This window comes from Colobus angolensis, unplaced genomic scaffold, assembly GCF_000951035.1.
Source record: "Colobus angolensis palliatus isolate OR3802 unplaced genomic scaffold, Cang.pa_1.0 Scaffold85, whole genome shotgun sequence".
Classification (NCBI taxonomy): Eukaryota; Metazoa; Chordata; class Mammalia; order Primates; family Cercopithecidae; genus Colobus; species Colobus angolensis.
In genome coordinates, this window is record NW_012122376.1 from 8,840,995 (window position 1) to 8,860,450 (window position 19,456).

The window sequence follows — 19,456 nt, forward strand, 5'->3', positions numbered from 1 at the left end:
CATAATCCAAGTGTTCAACAGAGGTACACAGAAAGAGGGAGGCAAGGCAAGGCAAGAACCATTGTGCCTATGGTGAAGCTCAAATATGTGACACGACTTACCCAAGAAAACAGAGCCAGTGAGTGGTGGAGTGTGGACTTAGATGTGGGACTTCTAATTCCAAATCCAATTCTCTTTCTACTACACTAAGCTGCCCCTTCTAACAAAGTCTAGACTTCACATTCCTAGGCTTGCCCTTATATTTGCAAATTCGACAGTTTTGTTCCAGCAAACAAAAAGAAGAAAAAGAAAGTTAAAGAACAATTACAAACTGGAAGAAATATTTATAACATACATGACAAGGAGCTAATAACCTTAATATGTAAATATTTTGTAAATGTCAGTAAAGGAAAAAAGAAAACAAATAGAAAAACAGGTAAATTCAACACTTCACAAAAGAAAACTGTCTAAAAAACATACGAGAAAATAACCTCACTAGTGCTCACAGAAATACAGTGTGATACCATTTTCCCTATGGGGTCATCAGAAACGTAAATGAAATACTAAAAAGAAAGAAAGAAGTACTAACAAGAAAGAAAAAAAAATTGCATGAAAATACACACAAAAACCTAATTCTTTAGAATCAAGTTGTCAAAGTGAAACTACTACATATTTTTAAAGGAAAATGATAATACCAGTACTGGCAAGGGACAGAGGAAACAGGCAACCTTCTAAACTGTTGGGGAGAATCCAGATTGATGTCTCCCCCAGGGAAGGGACTGTGTCCATCCTTTGGCCCAGCTATCCTATGTCTACCAACTTAACTGGAAGAAATAATAAAGAATGTGCACAGAAAACTGGCTTTAAAATGTTCATCACTAGACAACTTAAAAGAGTAAAAAGTAGAAATTGCCTACATGTTAAATATGATGGGTTGAACTGTGTCCCCACAAAACATTTATGTTGAAGTCCTAACCCCCAATACCTCATAATGCGACTTTATTTGGAAACAGGGTATTTAAAAAGGTAATCAAGTTAAAATGAGATCACTGTGGTGGCCCTAATCTGACTGATACATAAAAAAGGGAAATTTGGCCACACAGCCAGACACTCACAGAGGGAAGATGATATTAAGAGATAAGGAGAATATGACATAAAAACGAAGCCTGGAGGGATGCATCTATAAACCTAGAATTGCGAAAGATGGCCAGCAAATCCCCAGCAGCTCGGAAGAAACACGAAAGGATTCCCCTCCAAGTTTCCGAGAGAAAATGGTCCTGCCACCACCCTATCTATTCTGCTCTGCAGAACTGTATGGCAACAAAGTTCTACTGTTTAAGGCCACCCAGGTTGTGGAACTTTGTTATGGTGCCTTAAGAAACTAATACCTTCAATGATAAGGAAATAAGAATAAGTCAGTATCTCTCCAAACAGTGGAATTAGTCATTACTGATTACAGCAGTCATTAAAAATGCAGTTGTAGGCCCAATGCAGTAGTTCATGCCTATAATCCCGGCACTTTGGGAAGCCAAGGCAGGAGGATTGCTTGAGGCCAGTTCGAGGCTAACCTGAGCAACACAGTAAGACTGTCTCCACAAAAAATGAAAAAATTAGCCGGATGTGGTGGTGCACGGCTACAGTCCCAGCTACCTGGGAGGCTGAGGTAGGAGGTGTCCCTTAAACCCAAACCCCAAAACCTTATTTTGAGGTTACAATGGTCTATGATCATATCACTGCACTCCAGCCTGCGCAACAGAGCAAGACTCTGTCTCTAAAAAAGAAAAAAAGAAAAGAAATTAAGTTGTAAAGGAATATTTACTTACATAAGAATATATTCCTCTAAAACTTAACTGTTAATACAAATCAAACATCCAATTTCATTTTGTACCTTCATGAACTCACTTATAGAAATGCATCTTTACATACTCAACCGTAAATATCCTGACAGTAACACTGTCTAAAAGGATTTTAATAATTCTAAAAGCCACTGTGATATAAGTATGTTAAAGCATATTACTAAATGCAGCATTGGTCAATTTTTATAAGACTTTTTCCCCAAGGGAAGAATTATGAGTACTAGGAAACATAAGTTGAGTCAATACAGCCAAGTTGCTCTCATAGAAACTGAAGTATATGCTGAACATAATTTTTTAACTATGGCCACTTGTGTTGTTAGTGGCCATAAGAGACTGATGCTATAAAAGTACGAGTGGTGGGAAAACTGAAATAGAGACAATTTCAAAAGTCAGACAACACGTTCTGTATGCATTTAATCCCTTATTTTGAGCACTGTTGAAGAAGAAAAAAATTTTCACTAAGAGAAAAATCAGTTTTCTCCACATCCCAAATAAATGTTAAATAAATATTTAAAGAACTTAAAGCCAAGCCACATGATAAAGATGTATGATTTCAACATGAACTATGTAGCCCTAGTCAATACGTAAACTTACCTGTCCGGCACCAACTTCAAAAGATTCATAATTCACACACACCGAAGACACACAAGCACCAACTGGAAGTTTCCTCTTTGGCTCATTAGATTCTGAGGGGAGGGAAGCCATGTCTTTAGTCTTCTGGGTACTTTGCTCTTGTCCTTTTGCAGAAGTGGCCGCCACTGCCTTCTTTTCTGATGCTGCTTTTTTCTGTAAAATACCAAAATTCAATAACATAATCATGAGGAAAGGTTCAGCTCTCAGCTATCATCACAAAACATGCTATCTCAGTATTAAGGAATGATTAGCAACTTCTCAGGAATAGTAACAACATTGTGATTACTTTAAAAAATGTCCTTTTTATTACCTACAGCTTTTGCTTCAGCTGATTAAAAAAAAAAAATGTACAAGCCAGGCACAGTGGCTCACCCCTGTAATCTCAGCATTTTGGGAGACCAAGGGGGAAAGGTAGTTTGAGGCCAGGAATTCAAGACCAACCTGAGCAACACAGTGAGACCTCCATCTCTAGAAAAAATTAAAAATTAGCCAGGTCTGGTAATGCACACCGGTGGTCCCAGCTACTCAGGAGGCTAGGGTGGGAGGATCACTTCAGCCGAGAAGGTCAAGGCTGCAGTGACCTGTGATCGTGCCACCGCACTCCACCCTGGGCAACAGAGACCTGTCTCAAAAAAAAAAAGTTAAATGAAAAAAATTTTTACATATCCTTTTTAGAAATGCATACTAAATATTTAGGGAACAAATGTCATGATGTCTATAGTTGAAAATTCTTAAGAAAAATAATTAAGAAACAAAGAAAATATAGCAAAACAGTTACAACTAGTATAACTATTGGCTCTCATTAGACAAATCTCAAAAATATTACTTTGAGTAAAAGAAACCAAGTATAAAAGAATACATACTGTTCATTCTACTTATATGAATTTTTTAAATAGGCAAACTATTCCGTATTGAAGGAAATCAGAAGAGCGGCTCTGTGGTGGGAGGAGTTAACTAGAAAGCAGCATGAGGGAGCTACCTGAGCTCTCTCATGAAATAGAAATGAACACAAAACATAGAAATGAACACAGAAATGTTCAATTTCTTGTTTTAGGCAGTGATGATGCAAGTGTATACAATCGTGAAAACTTACCCTACTGCACACTTACAATCTAGGCATTTCAGCACAGTGGCTCATGCCTGTAATCCCAGCACTTTGGGAGGCTGAGGTGGGTGGCTCACTTGAGTTCAGGGGTTCAAGACCAACCTGAGCAACATGGCAAGATGCCATCTCTAAAAAATTACAGAAAAATTAGCTGGGCATGTGGTGCATGACTGAAGTCCCAGCTACTCAGGAGGATGAGGTGGGAGGATTGCTTGAACCCAGAAGGTGGAGGTTGCAGCGAGCCATGTGTGCGGCATTGCACTCCAGCATGAGTGACAGTGTGAGACCCTGTCTCAAAAAATAATAAATAATTTTTTAAAAGATCTATGCGTTTCCATAAATAAACAAAAGCTTTGGGGCATCTACATAAAAGGTGTTATCTCGGCTGGGTGCAGTGCCTCACGCCTGTAATCCCAGCACTTTGGGAGGCTGAGGCGGGTGGATCATTTGAGGTCAGGAATTTGAGACCAGCCTGACCAACATGGCAAAACCCCGTCTCTACTAAAAATACAAAAAAGTTACCCGGGCATGGTGGCATGCACCTGTAATCCCAGCTACTCGGGAGACTGAGGCAAGAGACTTGCTTGAAACTGGGAGGCGGAGGTTGCAGTGAGCCAAGATCCACCACTGCATTCCAGCCTGAGCGACAGAGGAGGACAAAAAAAAAAAAAAAAAAAGGTGTTATCTCTATAATGAGAGAAAAGTCATTCACACTGGTTTGTAATTCGCCCTGAATACAGCAGCAACAGTAACACAGGAGAAATTTAAACAGTTGGGTGGGAGGGGGAGTTGTTTACTTCCCAGTAACACAAGTTAGGCTGTGAATGACTGAGTGTTCGTCTCTGTTTAAACAGCTATTAAACAGTGCCTAACAACACAGCTGGCCAAAATGATTTATCAACTATTGAATTCCAAACACCAGGAAATCAGGAAAGTAAGTCTAACTGGTTAATTGAAAAAGCAATCTATAAAAAAGAAAACTCTTAGCCAGCTTGTAACTGTTTCCTCCATTAGTGTTTCAGAAGGCTGGGTCATCTCTGCCCTTTGGAGGCAATACAAAATTAAGCCTAAAATCCGAAATAAGGAACATTTTCAGGGTTCCTCACTTCTGAGTGCTTTCTCACTCAGGAGTGCCTCCCGTTAAATTCATAAAACATTCTAAATTGCTGAGAGCTGTCTGAGGAGATCAGAAACTGTCCTGTTGCCAAGAGTTGTTTTGTTCAAAATTTTGCAATAATTTTTAAACTGTGAACCAACAGTGTTTAAAAGTGAACCAACATAGGCCAGGCGTGGTGGCTCACTCCTGTAATCCCAGCACTTTGGGAGGCCAAGGCAGGTGGATCACCTGAGGTCAGGAGTTTGAGACCAGCCTGGCCAACATGGTGAAACTCCACCTCTACTAAAAATACAAAAATTAGCTGGGCGTGGTGGCGGGTGCCTATAATCCCAGCTAGTTGGGAGGCTGAATCAGGAGAATCACTTGAACCTGGGAGGCAGAGGTTGCAGTGAGCCAAGATCATGCCACTGCACTCCAGCTTGGGAGACAAAGCAAGACTTCCTCTCAAAAAAAAAAAAAACACTGAACCAACATATACATACTTGACTATCAATATTCCCAACACTAGAAACAATTCCTTTTCAAATGAAAATTACTAAGATGCTTTAAAAAGAAAAAAAAGTGCACAGTCACAAATATCACAAATATTTGATCTCCTTATTATAAAATAATCGCTAATTTTGGTCCCATTATTTCAGTTACAGTAAATCAACAGGACACACCATATTACTTTTGTATTGATCTAGTAGCACCTTGTCATCTGTAAAGCAATCAATGGCAACTCAGCTGAGAAAGTTTCATGGTTCATCCAAAGGCAATTACCTTTTAATTTAAAAAATAATATCACTCTATAGATTTTTGCTCATTTCAAAACATTCTTATAAATGCCATAATTTATATATCTAAGCAACTGCAGTCCATAAACCAGTCTCCTTTTCTACTTTTTTCCCTTTTATTACAGAATAAATTAAGAACATGGTATAGGGCCTGAACACAAAGCTTCTCGTTTCTTGTTTTTGTTTTCGTTTTTTTTTTTTTTTTCAGGCTTTGCTTCACTGATGTATAAACATGTATACACAGAGACAAGCATTTTTATGTATGGAGCATGCAGCCTGTATACAGGAACAACACTGACATGCTTGAGTCCTAGTCTCAGTTTGACTACTCGGCTCATCAGAGACAGACGCCTGGGAATCTACTCACAGGGATGCTGTGAGGCTCACATGAGATGAAAAGCTCTTTGTAAACTGGAATTACAGAACAATTCAACATACAAGAAAAATGACACGAAAGATACCTCTTAACTAATAATCTTTCTCAGCACTTAATCAAATACTGCTTGTCTATGTCTAAAACGTCTTTTGAGTTGCTCCCTTCCTCTCCACCTCCTACCTTACACCCTATCATCTCTCTTTCAGTCATGGTACGATTACAATTACTACTGTGTAAGATTGCAGCCACCTCCACTTCACACCTTTCCAACTTCATCTGTGCACTGTGACCAAGTAAACTCTCCACAACCCAAAAGTTAAAATTAAAATTTAGACTACACAGATGATTTGGTGGTAAATCATAACTTGTGATAGAATAAGCAGGTCAGTATTTTGTAATGTTTGTTTAAAAACACCATGACTTTCACGGCCATAAGAACATGTTTGAGAACCACTCCCTTACAAGACAAAATCCAAGCCCTCACACCTGCCATTTGGACCTTTGGAACCCTCTGCCCTTCCCAGTTTCCAGCTTCCCTGATGCTACAGGAAAACAACATGCCAGCTTCCAGAAGGCCATCTCCCCTAATCTTACCCCTCCCTCAAACTCAAGCACCATCACCTTGGGGAAGTCTTCTCTCACCTACCCCATGCTTGTTTCAACAAGCCAGAACCGCCACCTCTCATTTGCCTCAGGACAGCACACACAGCACGCTATTATGGGGCTGGTATGTTGTCGTTTGAGCTCAACACGCTCCCCCTAACTAGACAGCACACTCTTGGTTAATCTCCGGCTCCCAAGAATTGAACACAGTGCCCGACTTAAAAGAGGTAGCTATTCAATAAAATGCTGAAAGACTCAATTCCTTAAGCTAACTAAAAAAAAAAAAAATCAGTCCTATGACTTTATAGTCATTTTCCACATAAAGAAATGACGTAGGTTAAGTTCCAAATAGGTAGTAAAATAATAGAACCATAGAAATTCAAAAGATGGAAGGATCATCAAAGAGCATGTTAACAACAATAAAAATAAGACAGCCACCCTGTCATCTAATTTTTCTGATTAGAAAACCTCTGTAAAATTAATTTGATCAATAAATTAAAATTAATAAAACAAGTATATTTTTCCAGTTGTTCTAGTTTTAAATGCTTTTTAGTTGTTGCCTTGTTTTGTATTGTTAAAAATTTTTGCTGTTGAGTGTTTAATGAGACTTTAGTGTGTATGTTTTGCCTCATCTCTTTAGATGATAAGGACTGGGAAGAAAGTAAGCTATTACTTGGTGCTAAGCTTTGCATGCATTATTTCATCCTTACTCCAACCCTATAAGGAAGGTATTATTACTTCCATTTTAGAAATGAAGAAAACAAAGGATGAGAAAAATTAAGAAAATCACTCATGCTCAGAAGGCTGAGGCGGGAGGATAGCTTGAGCCCAGGAGTTTGAGACCAGCAGTGGGAAACACAGCAAGATCCCATCTCAAAATAAACAAACAAATAAAACCAAATAAAAATTGCTCATTAATATGCAGTTAATAAATAGTTGAGCTGAGAATTTATTTGTCAGAACTTAACCAGTTTTTGCACCAGGAAAACCTTAAATATCCATTTTAAAACTGAAAGCCCTTCATCCTAGGAACTTAGTCCCAGGAAAACCAGGATGGTCACTTAGCCTAATGTGGACTTAAGCCCAACTCTGACTGACTCCTAAGTCTGGGTTTCCATCAGCTCCCTTACTGTGCCCCAGGTAGGGAGCAAACTAGCTTACCTAACCATAGCAGTATCAAAATTTTCTACAATATAAACAAGCTGGTCACACCACGAGTTTTAGTTTTGCTTGAGTCAGAGGTGAACTTTACCAGTTTGGCTGCTTTATGTTCTACAAAGTTAGCTATCTTCTTTCTGGGTCCAAGGGGTATCCCCATTTCCTTCAGGTCATCAACTGTACACATAAGCTTTAAAAGGAAACAGACAAGTACATTAATCAATCTAGTGATAGAACTGAAATGAGAATATGAAAATTATAAAGAAACCACATCATCTAAAGCAATCTAAGAGCCACTCAACTTTTTAAAAGTTAATTATTTCGTATTTAAATCATGCATTGGTTTAGGTTATAAAATCTTAGGCCTCCACACCTAAATCATTCTATTAATTAACAGAAAATACATGTTATACAAAATTCCAAAGCTATATATAGTCAAGCATACGATGAAATATCTTCCTTCCACTGCTGTCCCAACCATACAATTCTCATTTCAGCAGCAACTGTGGAAATTCGCTCTTTGAAGAGATGTCTTATGTATGCATAGTACCCCTACATGTTTTTTTCTATGTGTGTGGTCTACTATGCAGACAGTACTAAACTTTGCTCTCTTCATGTAAATGTATCTTAGAGACAGGTATCTCTGACACTGCTTCATTCGTTCAACAGCTGTAGTGTACTCCATTATGTGGATGTACCGTAAATGATTTCACTAGCACACTACTCCTCAACACCAATGGTGTCTCTAATGTTCTGTTATATTGCAAACACTGCCATGAGTATCCTTGTAGATATTCTTGTGTGAATATTTCTCTATAGGAAATATTCCTGGCAATGAAATTGATGAAGCAAAGGGTAATTTTTATATTCTTAAAGATACTGCCAAACTGCCCTCCAAAGAATCTGTACCAATTTACAGTCTGAACAACAATATATCACAATGGCTACTTCCCTTCATCCTGGCCACACAGCATATTATCAAACTTCCTATTTTTTCAAACTGGTAAGTTAAAAAAAAAATCCCATTGTACTTTCAATTTCCATTTCTCTTACGAGTTTTCACATGCTAAGAAACCATTTGCTATTTCCTTTTCTGCAAATCACATTTATATTATTTGCCTATTTACGTATCACACTGATGTGATGGTCTTTTTGTAACTGATTAGTAGAAGCTTTGAATATTAATGAAGTAAGCCCTCTGCCTATAATGTGTGTTGCAAATGTATCATTGGCCTTTAGGTGTTGTTTATGGTGTCTACTGTTACACAATTTTTTTCTTTGATGGCTTCTGGATTTTGCATCATACTCAGAAAAGCCTTTCAGATTATAAAAAATAATCTGTGTTTTTCAATTTTTTAAACCATTTCAGTCTTTGTCTACTCTGGAATATATTTTGATACAAAAGTGTTTATTCTTAATTTTCAATCTATACACAAGAAAAACAATTTCAAACAAAGTGAAGCAAACTATGATCAGTACCAGAGATTCCATATCAATCTTTTCCTTTTCAAAAGTGCTAAAGTATTCAGAGAGGCTAAGTGCTTCCAGAGTTTCTTGCAAAGTTAGGACTTCTTCATTTTCAACATCAAGGTCACATGATTCATCCAAAGTCAGCTTTGGCTCTTCAGGCAACTTTAAAAAAAAGTATGAAAAACATTACAAGCTCAGAAAAACTCCCATGTAACAACTCCTTATCTACAAAAAATCTGAAACAATTTTGCTCTATAGACAAATCATAATTTTAGGTACAGTACTTTGCCATTCAAAGTTTGAATGTTCTGGCCAGGCCCAGGGGCTCACGCCTGTAATCCCAGCACTCTGGGAGGCTGAGATAGGCACATCACCTGAGGTCAGGAGTTGAAGACCAGCCTGGCCAACATGGTGAAACCCCGTCTCTACCAAAAACACAAAAATTAGACAGGCATGGTGGCAGGCACCTGTAATCCCAGCTACTTGGGAGGCTGAGGCAGGAGAATCGCTTGAACACGACAGGCAGAGGTTGCAGTGAGCCGAGACACCATTGCACCCTAGCCTGAGTGACAAGAGCGAAACTCTGCCTCAAAAAAAAAAATTTGAATATTCTGAAAAGTATATAAATTTAATAAATCACTCATGTCTCCATTTCCTATAATTTACATTTTTAAAAATCATAAACTTTCATATTTAAATTTATAATCCATAAAGAAGAATGAGAAACTCAAATAATGAGCTATATTATTCCATTCCATTTCTAAACCTTGGTGTACTTTAATATGTAAAACCAGTTTCAGGGCTGGACATGGCAGCTATTTTATTTGGGCCTACAACTGTACTCTGAATTTGGGGATTCTCTGAAGAGTTATTGATCCCAGCACTTTGGGAGGCCAAGGCAGGAGGATCGCTTGAGGCCAGGAGGGAACTCAAGACTAGCCCAAGCAACCAAGCAAGGCTTCGTTAAAACAAACAAACAAACAAACAAACATATGTTTCAGGAAACAGTTCAGACTTTTGAAAACTGTTCAGCTCCATAGACTCTAAATCAAAATGTTAATTGGCCATGTACAGACATACCTGCTTTTCCTGAAAATGTAGCTGCTTCACAACTCCATTAGCAACAGCAAGAGGTCCAGGGCACTTTGATAAATTCAAATCTTTTTGATTAGACAGGATGTCAAACAAGATTAAAGAACCTAAGAAAAAGAAACATTTTGCCTTATAATGTAGTAGGTGCTTTTACAACACTAAATAAACTCTTTTTTCAATGTCTATAGTCAAAAGTCATACAGAAGTTACATGTTACTCAAGACCTGATAATTAATAATTTTATTTTATCAAACAGCAGAATAAATTAAAATACGTAGCATTCCCTAGGTAATACTAGAGATGAATATAGAAAAGGCAGAATCTAAACTCAAAGCATTCATTTTTACCCTTTCTGAAACTTAAAATCTATAATTCTTAATTTTGCACTAACAATATCACCTATATTGAAAGCAGTTATAACTCAACAAAAATTGTATTTAAAATGTGAATATTTGACAGTTTTACCTAAACTGTGACCAGCAACAGAGACACCTCCTTTGAAGTCTGGGTTCCGACTCATAAAGAGTGCATGCAGACGGTTTATCTCCATTCCTACTTTTTCCACAATTGTCTGACAGTAGGTGGGGCTGTTATAAAATAAAATATCTAGCAAAGTTTCATTGGTAAAGTGACGAAATCGACCAATACTTGGCAAAGTGATTTTCTTAATATTCCTGTTTAAAAAGAAAAATACAGCACATTCAGTCAGCATCTACCTTAAATTTACAGATTTTTTAAAGTTTAGATTTTTGACTCCTGAAAATACACTAAGAAAACCCCACAGACTAAATATTGAGTTCTTTCTGTAGACAGTCATTATAAATAAATCAAGATAGGCCAGATGCGGTGGCTCACATCTGCAATCCCAGCACTTTGGGAGGCCAAGGTGGGTGGATCACTTGAGGTCAGGAGTTCAAAACCAACCAAGCCAACATGGCGAAACCCTGTCTTTACTAAAAATACACAAATTAGCCAAGTGTGGTGGTGTACACCTATAATCCCAGCTACTCAGGAGGGTGAGGCAGGAGAATTGCTTGAACCTGAAAGACAGAGGTTGCAGTGAGCCAAGACCGCACCACTGCACTCCAGTCTGGGCAACAGAGCAAGATTCCATCTCAAAAAAAATTTTTTTTGTAATCAAAAGTTAGCCACACGTCGTAGCACGCACCTGTAGACCCAGCTGTTTGGGAGGCTGAAGAATGAGTATCGCTTGAACCCAGGAGGTGGAGGTTGCAGTGAGCCGAGATTGTGCCACCACACTCCAGCCTGGGCGACAGAGCGAGACTCCACCTCGAAAAAAAATTAAAAATATAAAGATAAAGCCAAAAAAAAGTGTGCTGCCATATGTGGTGGCTCATGCCTGTAATCCTAGCACTTTGAGAGGCTAGGGCAGGAGGATCGCTTGAGCTCAGGAGATCAAGACCAGCTTGAGCAACACAGTGAGACCCCATCTCTACAAAAAATTTAAAAATTAGCCAGGCAAGGCGGCTTGCGCCTGTAGTCCCAGCTACTTGGGAAACTGAGGTGGGAGGACCACTTGAGCCCAGGAGTCCAAGGCTACAGTGAGCCATGATCATGCCAGTGTGCCCTAGAGCCTGGGTGACAGTGAGATGTTGTCTCAAAAATATATATATATTTTTTTTAAGCTATTTGTGCCTATAACTATACTATGAATCGTGGGATTCTCTGAAGAGTCAGCTGCTATATAAGTCATATGCAAAGATTTCTATTTTATTTTTAAAGAGAAAAGATTACTCCTCCATTTTTCTTCCAGTTAACTGCAAATCTGGACACCTGACAAAACTTGTGGGTCAAAAGGACTAAAGAGAATATCAAACAGAAAAAACAGGGCTACATGGAATGAAAAATCTTTCCAAATTTGAGAATGACCAAAATGAAATTTAGGAATACACACAAAAGAAACACCCTTACAATAGGGCCTAACATAGATAAAATGCTGTTGTAGAAATAGTTTTATTAAACTATGTACCCTGAAACATTACAGCGTTCACTGAAATCTAGACAGGTGCCAGCATAACTATTACCTGTATTTATGATTCTCAGTTGGGAGCATTCAAAATTGAGCAGAGTATTTTTAATTGTCACAGTGCCTGGTGAGCACTGCTAGTACTGAGTGGTCTTTACACTAAGGAAGTTAAGTGGTCTGAACTGTGACAGCAAAGAATTGTCCCGACAAGAGCATCTCCAATGAGAAACAACATTCTGAATCTGTGGTTCTCAGTCAGGGGTGATTTTTACCCTCCAGGGCATATCTGGCAATTTCTGGAGACATTTTTGGTTGGGTGGAAAGGCCATTGGGCATCTTACTATATAAAGGACAGCCCCCTGTCTAAACCGCTACAGATTAAAATTGTATTTTAAAACCAGCTAAAATTTCTTAGATTCTCTTAAATATTTACAAGAGGAATGCACACACACAGAGAGAAAAGTAGTGTGCAAACCTTACAGCCAATATTTAATCATGTCAGAAATACACAATTTTAAAAAACACTGATTGAAGCTACAATAAACTATTTCATATTATGGTTTAAATTTTAAATTTAAATTTGACTAATTTGAAAAACAAGTTATCAAAATCCACAAACCTGTCAACACCTGTGGCGTCCCCACCCAAAGAACTATGCCAATGAACTGGAAGAAACTCCACTCTGCTTATTTTCCCGTCATCTAAAGATTTCTTGAAATGTGTCTGCAGCAATTTGAGAGAAACCACCCTAAAATCATCCACTTCAAAAAAGAAAACAGAAAAAATAAATTAAATTCTCCTAGCTTGATAGCTAGTCAGCAGTTACTTCAAACATGCCAGTATTTTTAATAACATAAAGATACATTTTTTTTTAAGAAAAAAATGAGGATAAGAGAATTAGTAAAATTTTTTAAAAAGAAAGGAATAAGTAACTTTTGGGAAGCTCTTTTCAACTTTCCATCACTGCAGAGGAATAGATGCTTGGGATGAATCAGTTCAACCACCACTGCTGGGAGGAGGCAGCACGGCACCTTGGGGAAAGGCTCTGGAATCACACTGCCAGCTCCAGGTTCCAGGCCCTACTGACTGTGAGAACGGAGAGTTTCACTCACCCCCACCCCTACCTACCTCTTCACCCCCAACCCCCACTGCCCTGGGCCTCAGTTCCTCATTAGTCACAGTAGCGGCAGTAACAGTGACAGCGCCCATACCCCAAAGGTTTATTTGTGAGGGTCAAATGACAAGACATCCAAGATACTTGGCATATACCAAATATTCAATAAATACCAACTATTATTATATGGACATAAAAATAAAATTTCAAAAATTTAAGTCAACCAGGCAGATTCACGTTTCCATTAAACAACTTCTCCCAACTCACTGACTATAAATCCCTTCAATGCAGAGGTGCTCCTAGCTGCTGCAGGTGCTCAGGCAAAGGCTGTCAGCAAGATCCCTTCTAATTCCTCAGAGTCTGGGATTTTATGAGTCACGTGTCACAACAGCAAATCAAGTACAACTTAGTATTTCCCACTGACCATTTAAATCTCCTCTTACAGCCCCCTCAGCAAGTAGTACACAGCTGGGAACTATCCTAAAAACGAATACTCCAAAGCCCTTCTATTAGTTCTCAGATCATCCCATGAAATACAATATGCCCAACACTTACCACACTCAATAATGCTCCTAAAGCGTAAGTCACACACAGGTCCAATGCCATGCACCACAAACACCAAATGGTCAACTTGAGGCATCTCCCCTATCAAAAAAATTTTTAAACATACATAAAAGATGGCAATTTGCTTGGATTTTCCCAATGGCAATATTCTAGATATCTCTTTTGTCATCACAAACTTGCCAAAGAAATTCATGACCCTTCAAAGAGAATAAGCCGCATTACCCCTATCAAATTAGAGGAACAGTTTGTCCCTCTCGGCAAATAAAAGCGAACTAGAACAAGAGGTGAAGGCAGCAGGCTCTCTCTCTTCCCAGATGCTGTTAGCACATGATGAACAGCAGGTTTGTATCTACGGAGGCTCCACAACCTTGTGAGGCTTCACAACTCCCCAGGACACTAAGCCCCACGTGGAGATTACTCAGATTTCATAGTGCGAGTATTGATTTATAATCAACATACACTTTACATACACTTCAATAAACATGAAGTGTATGTAATTGTAAAAATAAAATCCATTCTTAAATAATAGTATAGAAGAAACCAAAGCATATATACTAAAGCTGGCAATGGCTAACAATGGCCCACAGGCCAAATCCTACCCACTACCTGTTTTGTTTATTTTGTTTTGTTTTTGAGACTGAGTTTCACTCTTCTTGCCTGGGCTAGAGTGCAATGGCACGATCTCGGTTCCCTGTAACCTCTGCCTCCCGGGTTCAAGCGATTCTCCTGCCTCAGCCTCCCGAGTAGCTGGGACTACAGGCACCTGCCACCATGCCCAGCTAATTTTTATATATGTATTTTTTTTAGTAAAGACAGGGTTTCACCATGTTGGCCAGGATGGTCTCGAACTCCTGACCTCGGGTGATCTACTTACCTCGGCCTCCCAAAGTGCTGGGATTACAGGCATGAGCCACCAGGCCCAGCCACCTGTTTTTATAAATAAAGTTTTTGACAAAAGTGAAACCATTCAAAGAAAAACATAAAAATAAAATAAATAAAGTTTTATGGGCTGGCCAGGCGTGGTGGTGGGTGCCTGTAATCCCAGCTACTCGGGAGGCTGAGACACAAGAATCACTTGAATCCAGTGGGTGGAAGTTGCAGTGAGCCCAGATCATGCGACTGCACTCTAGCCTGGGAAACAGAGTGAGACTCCATTTAAAAAAAAAAAAAGAAGTTTTATGGAACATGGATGTGCCCATTTGTTTACATACAGTCTTCAGTTGATTTCACACAAAAATGGCAAAGCTGAGTAGCCGTAACAGAGACCATATGGCCTGCAAAGCCTATCTGCTATCTGACCCTTTACAGAAAAAGTCTGCAATCCCCGCACCAGAGTAATACAAACCAGTGGGGTATAAAAACACAAGCTTAAAAGCGTTGCCAAACCTTAGTTCCAACCAGCAAAGTGCTTCTCCACAACAAAATATATTTTAGAATCTACGCTATGTGGTTTATGTATTTTAACAGAATTTCAAATTTAAAGATAAAGATATATCTGTATGTCTTCACTCATATGTAGGAGCTAAAGAAGTTTATCTCACAGAGGTAAGGGCAGAATGATGGCTACCACAGCCTGGGAAGGGTCGAGGGGAAGTAAAGATAAAAAGAGTTCAATTAATGGGTACAACCATACAGGTATGTTGAAGGAATAACTTCTGTTAGATAGCGCAGTAGGGTGACAACAGTTAAAAATAATGTATTGTATATTTCAAAATACCTAGGAGAGGCAGGGTGCAGTGGCTCACACCTATAATCCCAGCACTTTGGGAAGCTGAGGTAGGTGGATGACTTGAGGCCAGGAGTGTGGGACCAGCCTGGCCAACATGGTGAAACCACATCTCTTCTAAAAATACAAAAATTAGCTGGGTGTGGTGGTACACGCCTATAATCCCAGCTACTCGGGAGGCTGAGGCAGGAGAATCGCATGAACCTGGGAGGTGGAGGTTGTAGTGAGCCAAGATCATGCCACTGTACTCCAGCCTGGGCAACAGAGTGAGACCCTGTCCGAAAAAAGAAAAGAAAAAGAAAACTACCTAGGAGAAAAGATCTGAAATGTTCCCAACACAAAGAAATGATGAATGTTTGCAGTGATGGACATACTATTTACTTCAATTTCATCATTACACGTTGTATACATTTATCAAAATATCAGGTGTACGCCATTAATATGTATAATTATTATGCATCAATTAAAAAATAAAGATACAAAAGTAATAAAATCAAAAAGAAAGGTATGGCCAGGCACAGTGGCTCACGCCTATAATTTCAGCACTTTGGGAGACCGAGGTAGGCAAACAGCTTGAGCTCCAGAGTTCGGGAAAAGCCTGGGCAACATGGCAAAACTTCATCTCTACAAAAAATAGAAATATTAGCTGGGAGTGGTGGTACACGCCTTTCATCCCAGCTACTCAGGAGGCTGAAGTGGGAGGATCACTTGAGCCCAGGAGGTTGAGGCTGCAGTGAGCCGTGTTCATTCACTACACAGCACTCCAGCCTGAGTGACAGAATGAGACCCTGTCTCAAAAAAAAAAAAAAAAAGATATGCGCCAAACTGGCTGATTTCTGCATGCCATGGCCACTATGGCAGGGAATTCTAATAACTGTTTCTTTCTTCATCACTCTAAAGAATTATGCTAAAATGGAGAGGACTAAAACAGACCTCAGTTCTAAACAAACTATACACACCGTCAGGAATTTCATCAAGGTTATCGTCAATTCCACGCTTTACAACCCTGGGCCTTGTCTGTCCATCTTGCGTGGTCCCCCATTCATCTGGCACTGAGGACGGCTGGAACTGAACAATAACCTTCAAGATGCAACAGAATTATGACAAAGCTCATTAACAAATTCTTTTCCACTACAGGCTAAGTAGTTTAATACATAATAAGCTACACCTCAGAGTATGGAGACTTATTAATTATTAGTGCTGTTCCCCCAAAACAAACTTTAAAGGAGTCTTGCTAGTGTTCACTAACCACCAAAATTAAGCAAATCAATCTCTTTCCAATGCTTATGTTGAAAATTATACAATTAAATCAGAAGTATTACACCTTGATTTAAAAACTTATAACATAGGCCAGGTATGGTGTCTCATACCTGTAATCCCAGCACTTTGAGAGGCTGAGGTGGGAGGATCACTTGAGCCCAGGAGCTCAAGACAAGCCTGAGCAAAATGGTGAGACCCCGTCTCCACAAAAAATTTAAAAATTAGCCAGGCATGGTGGTGCATGCCTGTGGTCCCAGCTTCTCAGGAGGCCAAGGCAGAAGGATCACTTGAGCCCAGTTGGTCAAGGCTTCAATGAGCTGTGTTTGCGCTACTGCACTCTGGCCTGAGCAACAGAGCAAAATCCCGTCTCGAAAAAAAACCAAAAATAAACAAAAATAAAAGCTAAATAAAACTCCAGGTTTACACAAAAGAAATCAAGGATAGACCCGGTGCAGTGGCTCATGCCCGTAATCCCAACACTTTGAGAGGCCAAGGTAGGAGGACTGCTTGAGCTCAAGAGTTCCAGAGCAGCCTGGGCAACCAAGTTAGAGACCCTGTCTCTACAAAAAATAATAATAATAAAATAAAATAAAAACAAAAAAAGAAATCAAGGACAAGTAACCTGCAATTGAGGAGTCTTTGTCTTATAAAAACATGTAAAGCAAAATCCTTTAAATACTAAGATTCCCAATTAAAATAAAATTTCAATTTCAATGACAAAAACATAATGATAAAACCCTACCACTTTTTAGGAAATACATTCTGTTAAACCAACTGTATTAAATTCAGCCCTGTACCACATAGAAAAGTTTCTTTAAAAAAAAAAAGAATATATACTTGATGTAGTATGCAAAATATTTGTCTTAAAAAAAAAAAAAAGGTTAGCCAGGCGCGTTGGCTCACACCTGTAATCTGAGCACTTTGGGAGGTGGGAGCAGGAGGAAGGCTTGAGCCCAAGAGTTCCAGACCAGCCTGGGAAAGACAGCAAGACCCTATCTCTGCAAAAAAATCTTAAAAACTGGCCAAGCAAGGTGGTGCACACCTGTGGTCCTTGCTACTTGGGAAGCTGAGGCAGGAGGATCCCTTGAGCTCAGAGTTCAAGGATGTAGCAAGTTGTGATTGGCCACTGCACTGCAGCCTGGGTAAGAGAGTGAGACCTTGTCTCTTAAAAAAACAAAAAGATTAAGAGCGGTTACTATGTAGAGGAGAAATGAGGAAGGCAGATATAGGAGGGTTTTATTTTTCATTTAATGTCCTTTTAAACTGTTTACATTTTGTTGGCATATGAATGTTTTTATTTTTATTTCAGTATCAATAAGGACTACAGAAGTAATTGGATTGTAAGTTTTTTTATATACTTTTCTATTAAAAAAATGAATAAATAAAAAGCCTATGTTCTCAGAAACTACTGTGTGCTAAACCCCATGCCAGATGCTTTTGCATGAATTACCTCACTTCACCTAAAATATGACCCTGGGAGATCATTATTGTAGGTGAGGAACTTGGAGCTCAGAGAAATTAAGGTTGGCAAATGAAAGAATCAGAACACCAGCAATCAATATTTTTTTAAAAACAAGATAAATTCATAAAGACAATAAAAAGAAAAAGAAAAAGGACACATTTTTACTTGAAAGGTTAGAGCAAACCACATCAAGGGCAGACAGGCATACTACAGCCCACAGGAAAAATCTGGCCCACTATCTGTTTTTATAAATAAAGATTCATTGAAAATATCATACCCTTTGGTTTACACATTGTCCCTGGTTGCTTTCACACCATAGTGGCAGAGCTGCTGGCTGCAACAGGGAACATGTAACTTGCAAAGCCTTAAATATTTTGTCTCTGGCCCTTTATAGAAAAAGCCTGCCAACTTCTGATCAAGTGATAAAAACTATCAAGCAACTTCTACAGTGCATACTAAACTCCAGTTATCATGTTGCCATAAACAGAAACTTCATAAGAAATACTTACTTTATTTATTTATTTATTTATTTAGAGTCTTGCTCTGTCACTCAGGCTGGAGTGAGCGTGATCACAGCTCACTACAATCTCAAACTCTTGGGCTCAAGTGATCCTCCCATTTCAGCCTCCCGAGTAGCTAGACGGGTGCACACCACTATGCTCAGCTAATTTTTGTAGAGATAGAGTCTCCTTGTTGCCCAGACTGGTCTCAAACTCCTAGTCTCAAGCAATCTTCCCACTTTGGCTTCCCAAAGTGCTGGGATTACAGGTGTGAGACACCATACCCAGCCTGAGAAAAATTTACTTTTTATTTTGAGATGAGGTCTTGTTCTGTCACCCAGGCTGGAGGGTAGTGGGGCACAATCATGACTCACTGCAGCCTCAACCTCCCAGGTTCAAGTAATCCTCCCAAGGCTGGAGGGTAGTGGGGCACAATCATGACTCACTGCAGCCTCAACCTCCCAGGTTCAAGTAATCCTCCCACCTCAGCCTCTCGAGTAGCTGGGACTACAGGCACGTGTCACTATGCCCAGTTAATTTTTCTTTTTTTTTTTTTTGAGATGGAGTCTTGCTCTGTCGCCCAGGCTGGAGTGTAGTGGCCGGATCTCAGCTCACTGCAAGCTCCGCTTCCCGGGTTTATGCCATTCTCCTGCCTCAGCCTCCGCCCAGGCTGGAGTG

General features: G+C 39.3%; 1 protein-coding gene across 2 annotated transcripts in view; it reads right to left on the reverse strand.

The window, feature by feature from the left end:
• The window catches only part of SEC23IP (SEC23 interacting protein), a 50,442-nt gene that overhangs the window by 13,727 nt on the left and 17,259 nt on the right, over positions 1-19,456 (reverse strand). For both annotated transcript variants that reach the window (XM_011930257.1, XM_011930258.1), the window contains 8 exons: positions 16,516-16,636; positions 13,822-13,911; positions 12,772-12,913; positions 10,631-10,839; positions 10,154-10,272; positions 9,083-9,235; positions 7,698-7,793; positions 2,430-2,621 (listed from right to left, as the gene is read on the reverse strand). In XM_011930257.1, the coding sequence (XP_011785647.1) occupies positions 2,430-2,621; positions 7,698-7,793; positions 9,083-9,235; positions 10,154-10,272; positions 10,631-10,839; positions 12,772-12,913; positions 13,822-13,911; positions 16,516-16,636 (1,122 nt within the window). The remainder of the gene's footprint in view (positions 1-2,429; positions 2,622-7,697; positions 7,794-9,082; positions 9,236-10,153; positions 10,273-10,630; positions 10,840-12,771; positions 12,914-13,821; positions 13,912-16,515; positions 16,637-19,456) is intronic.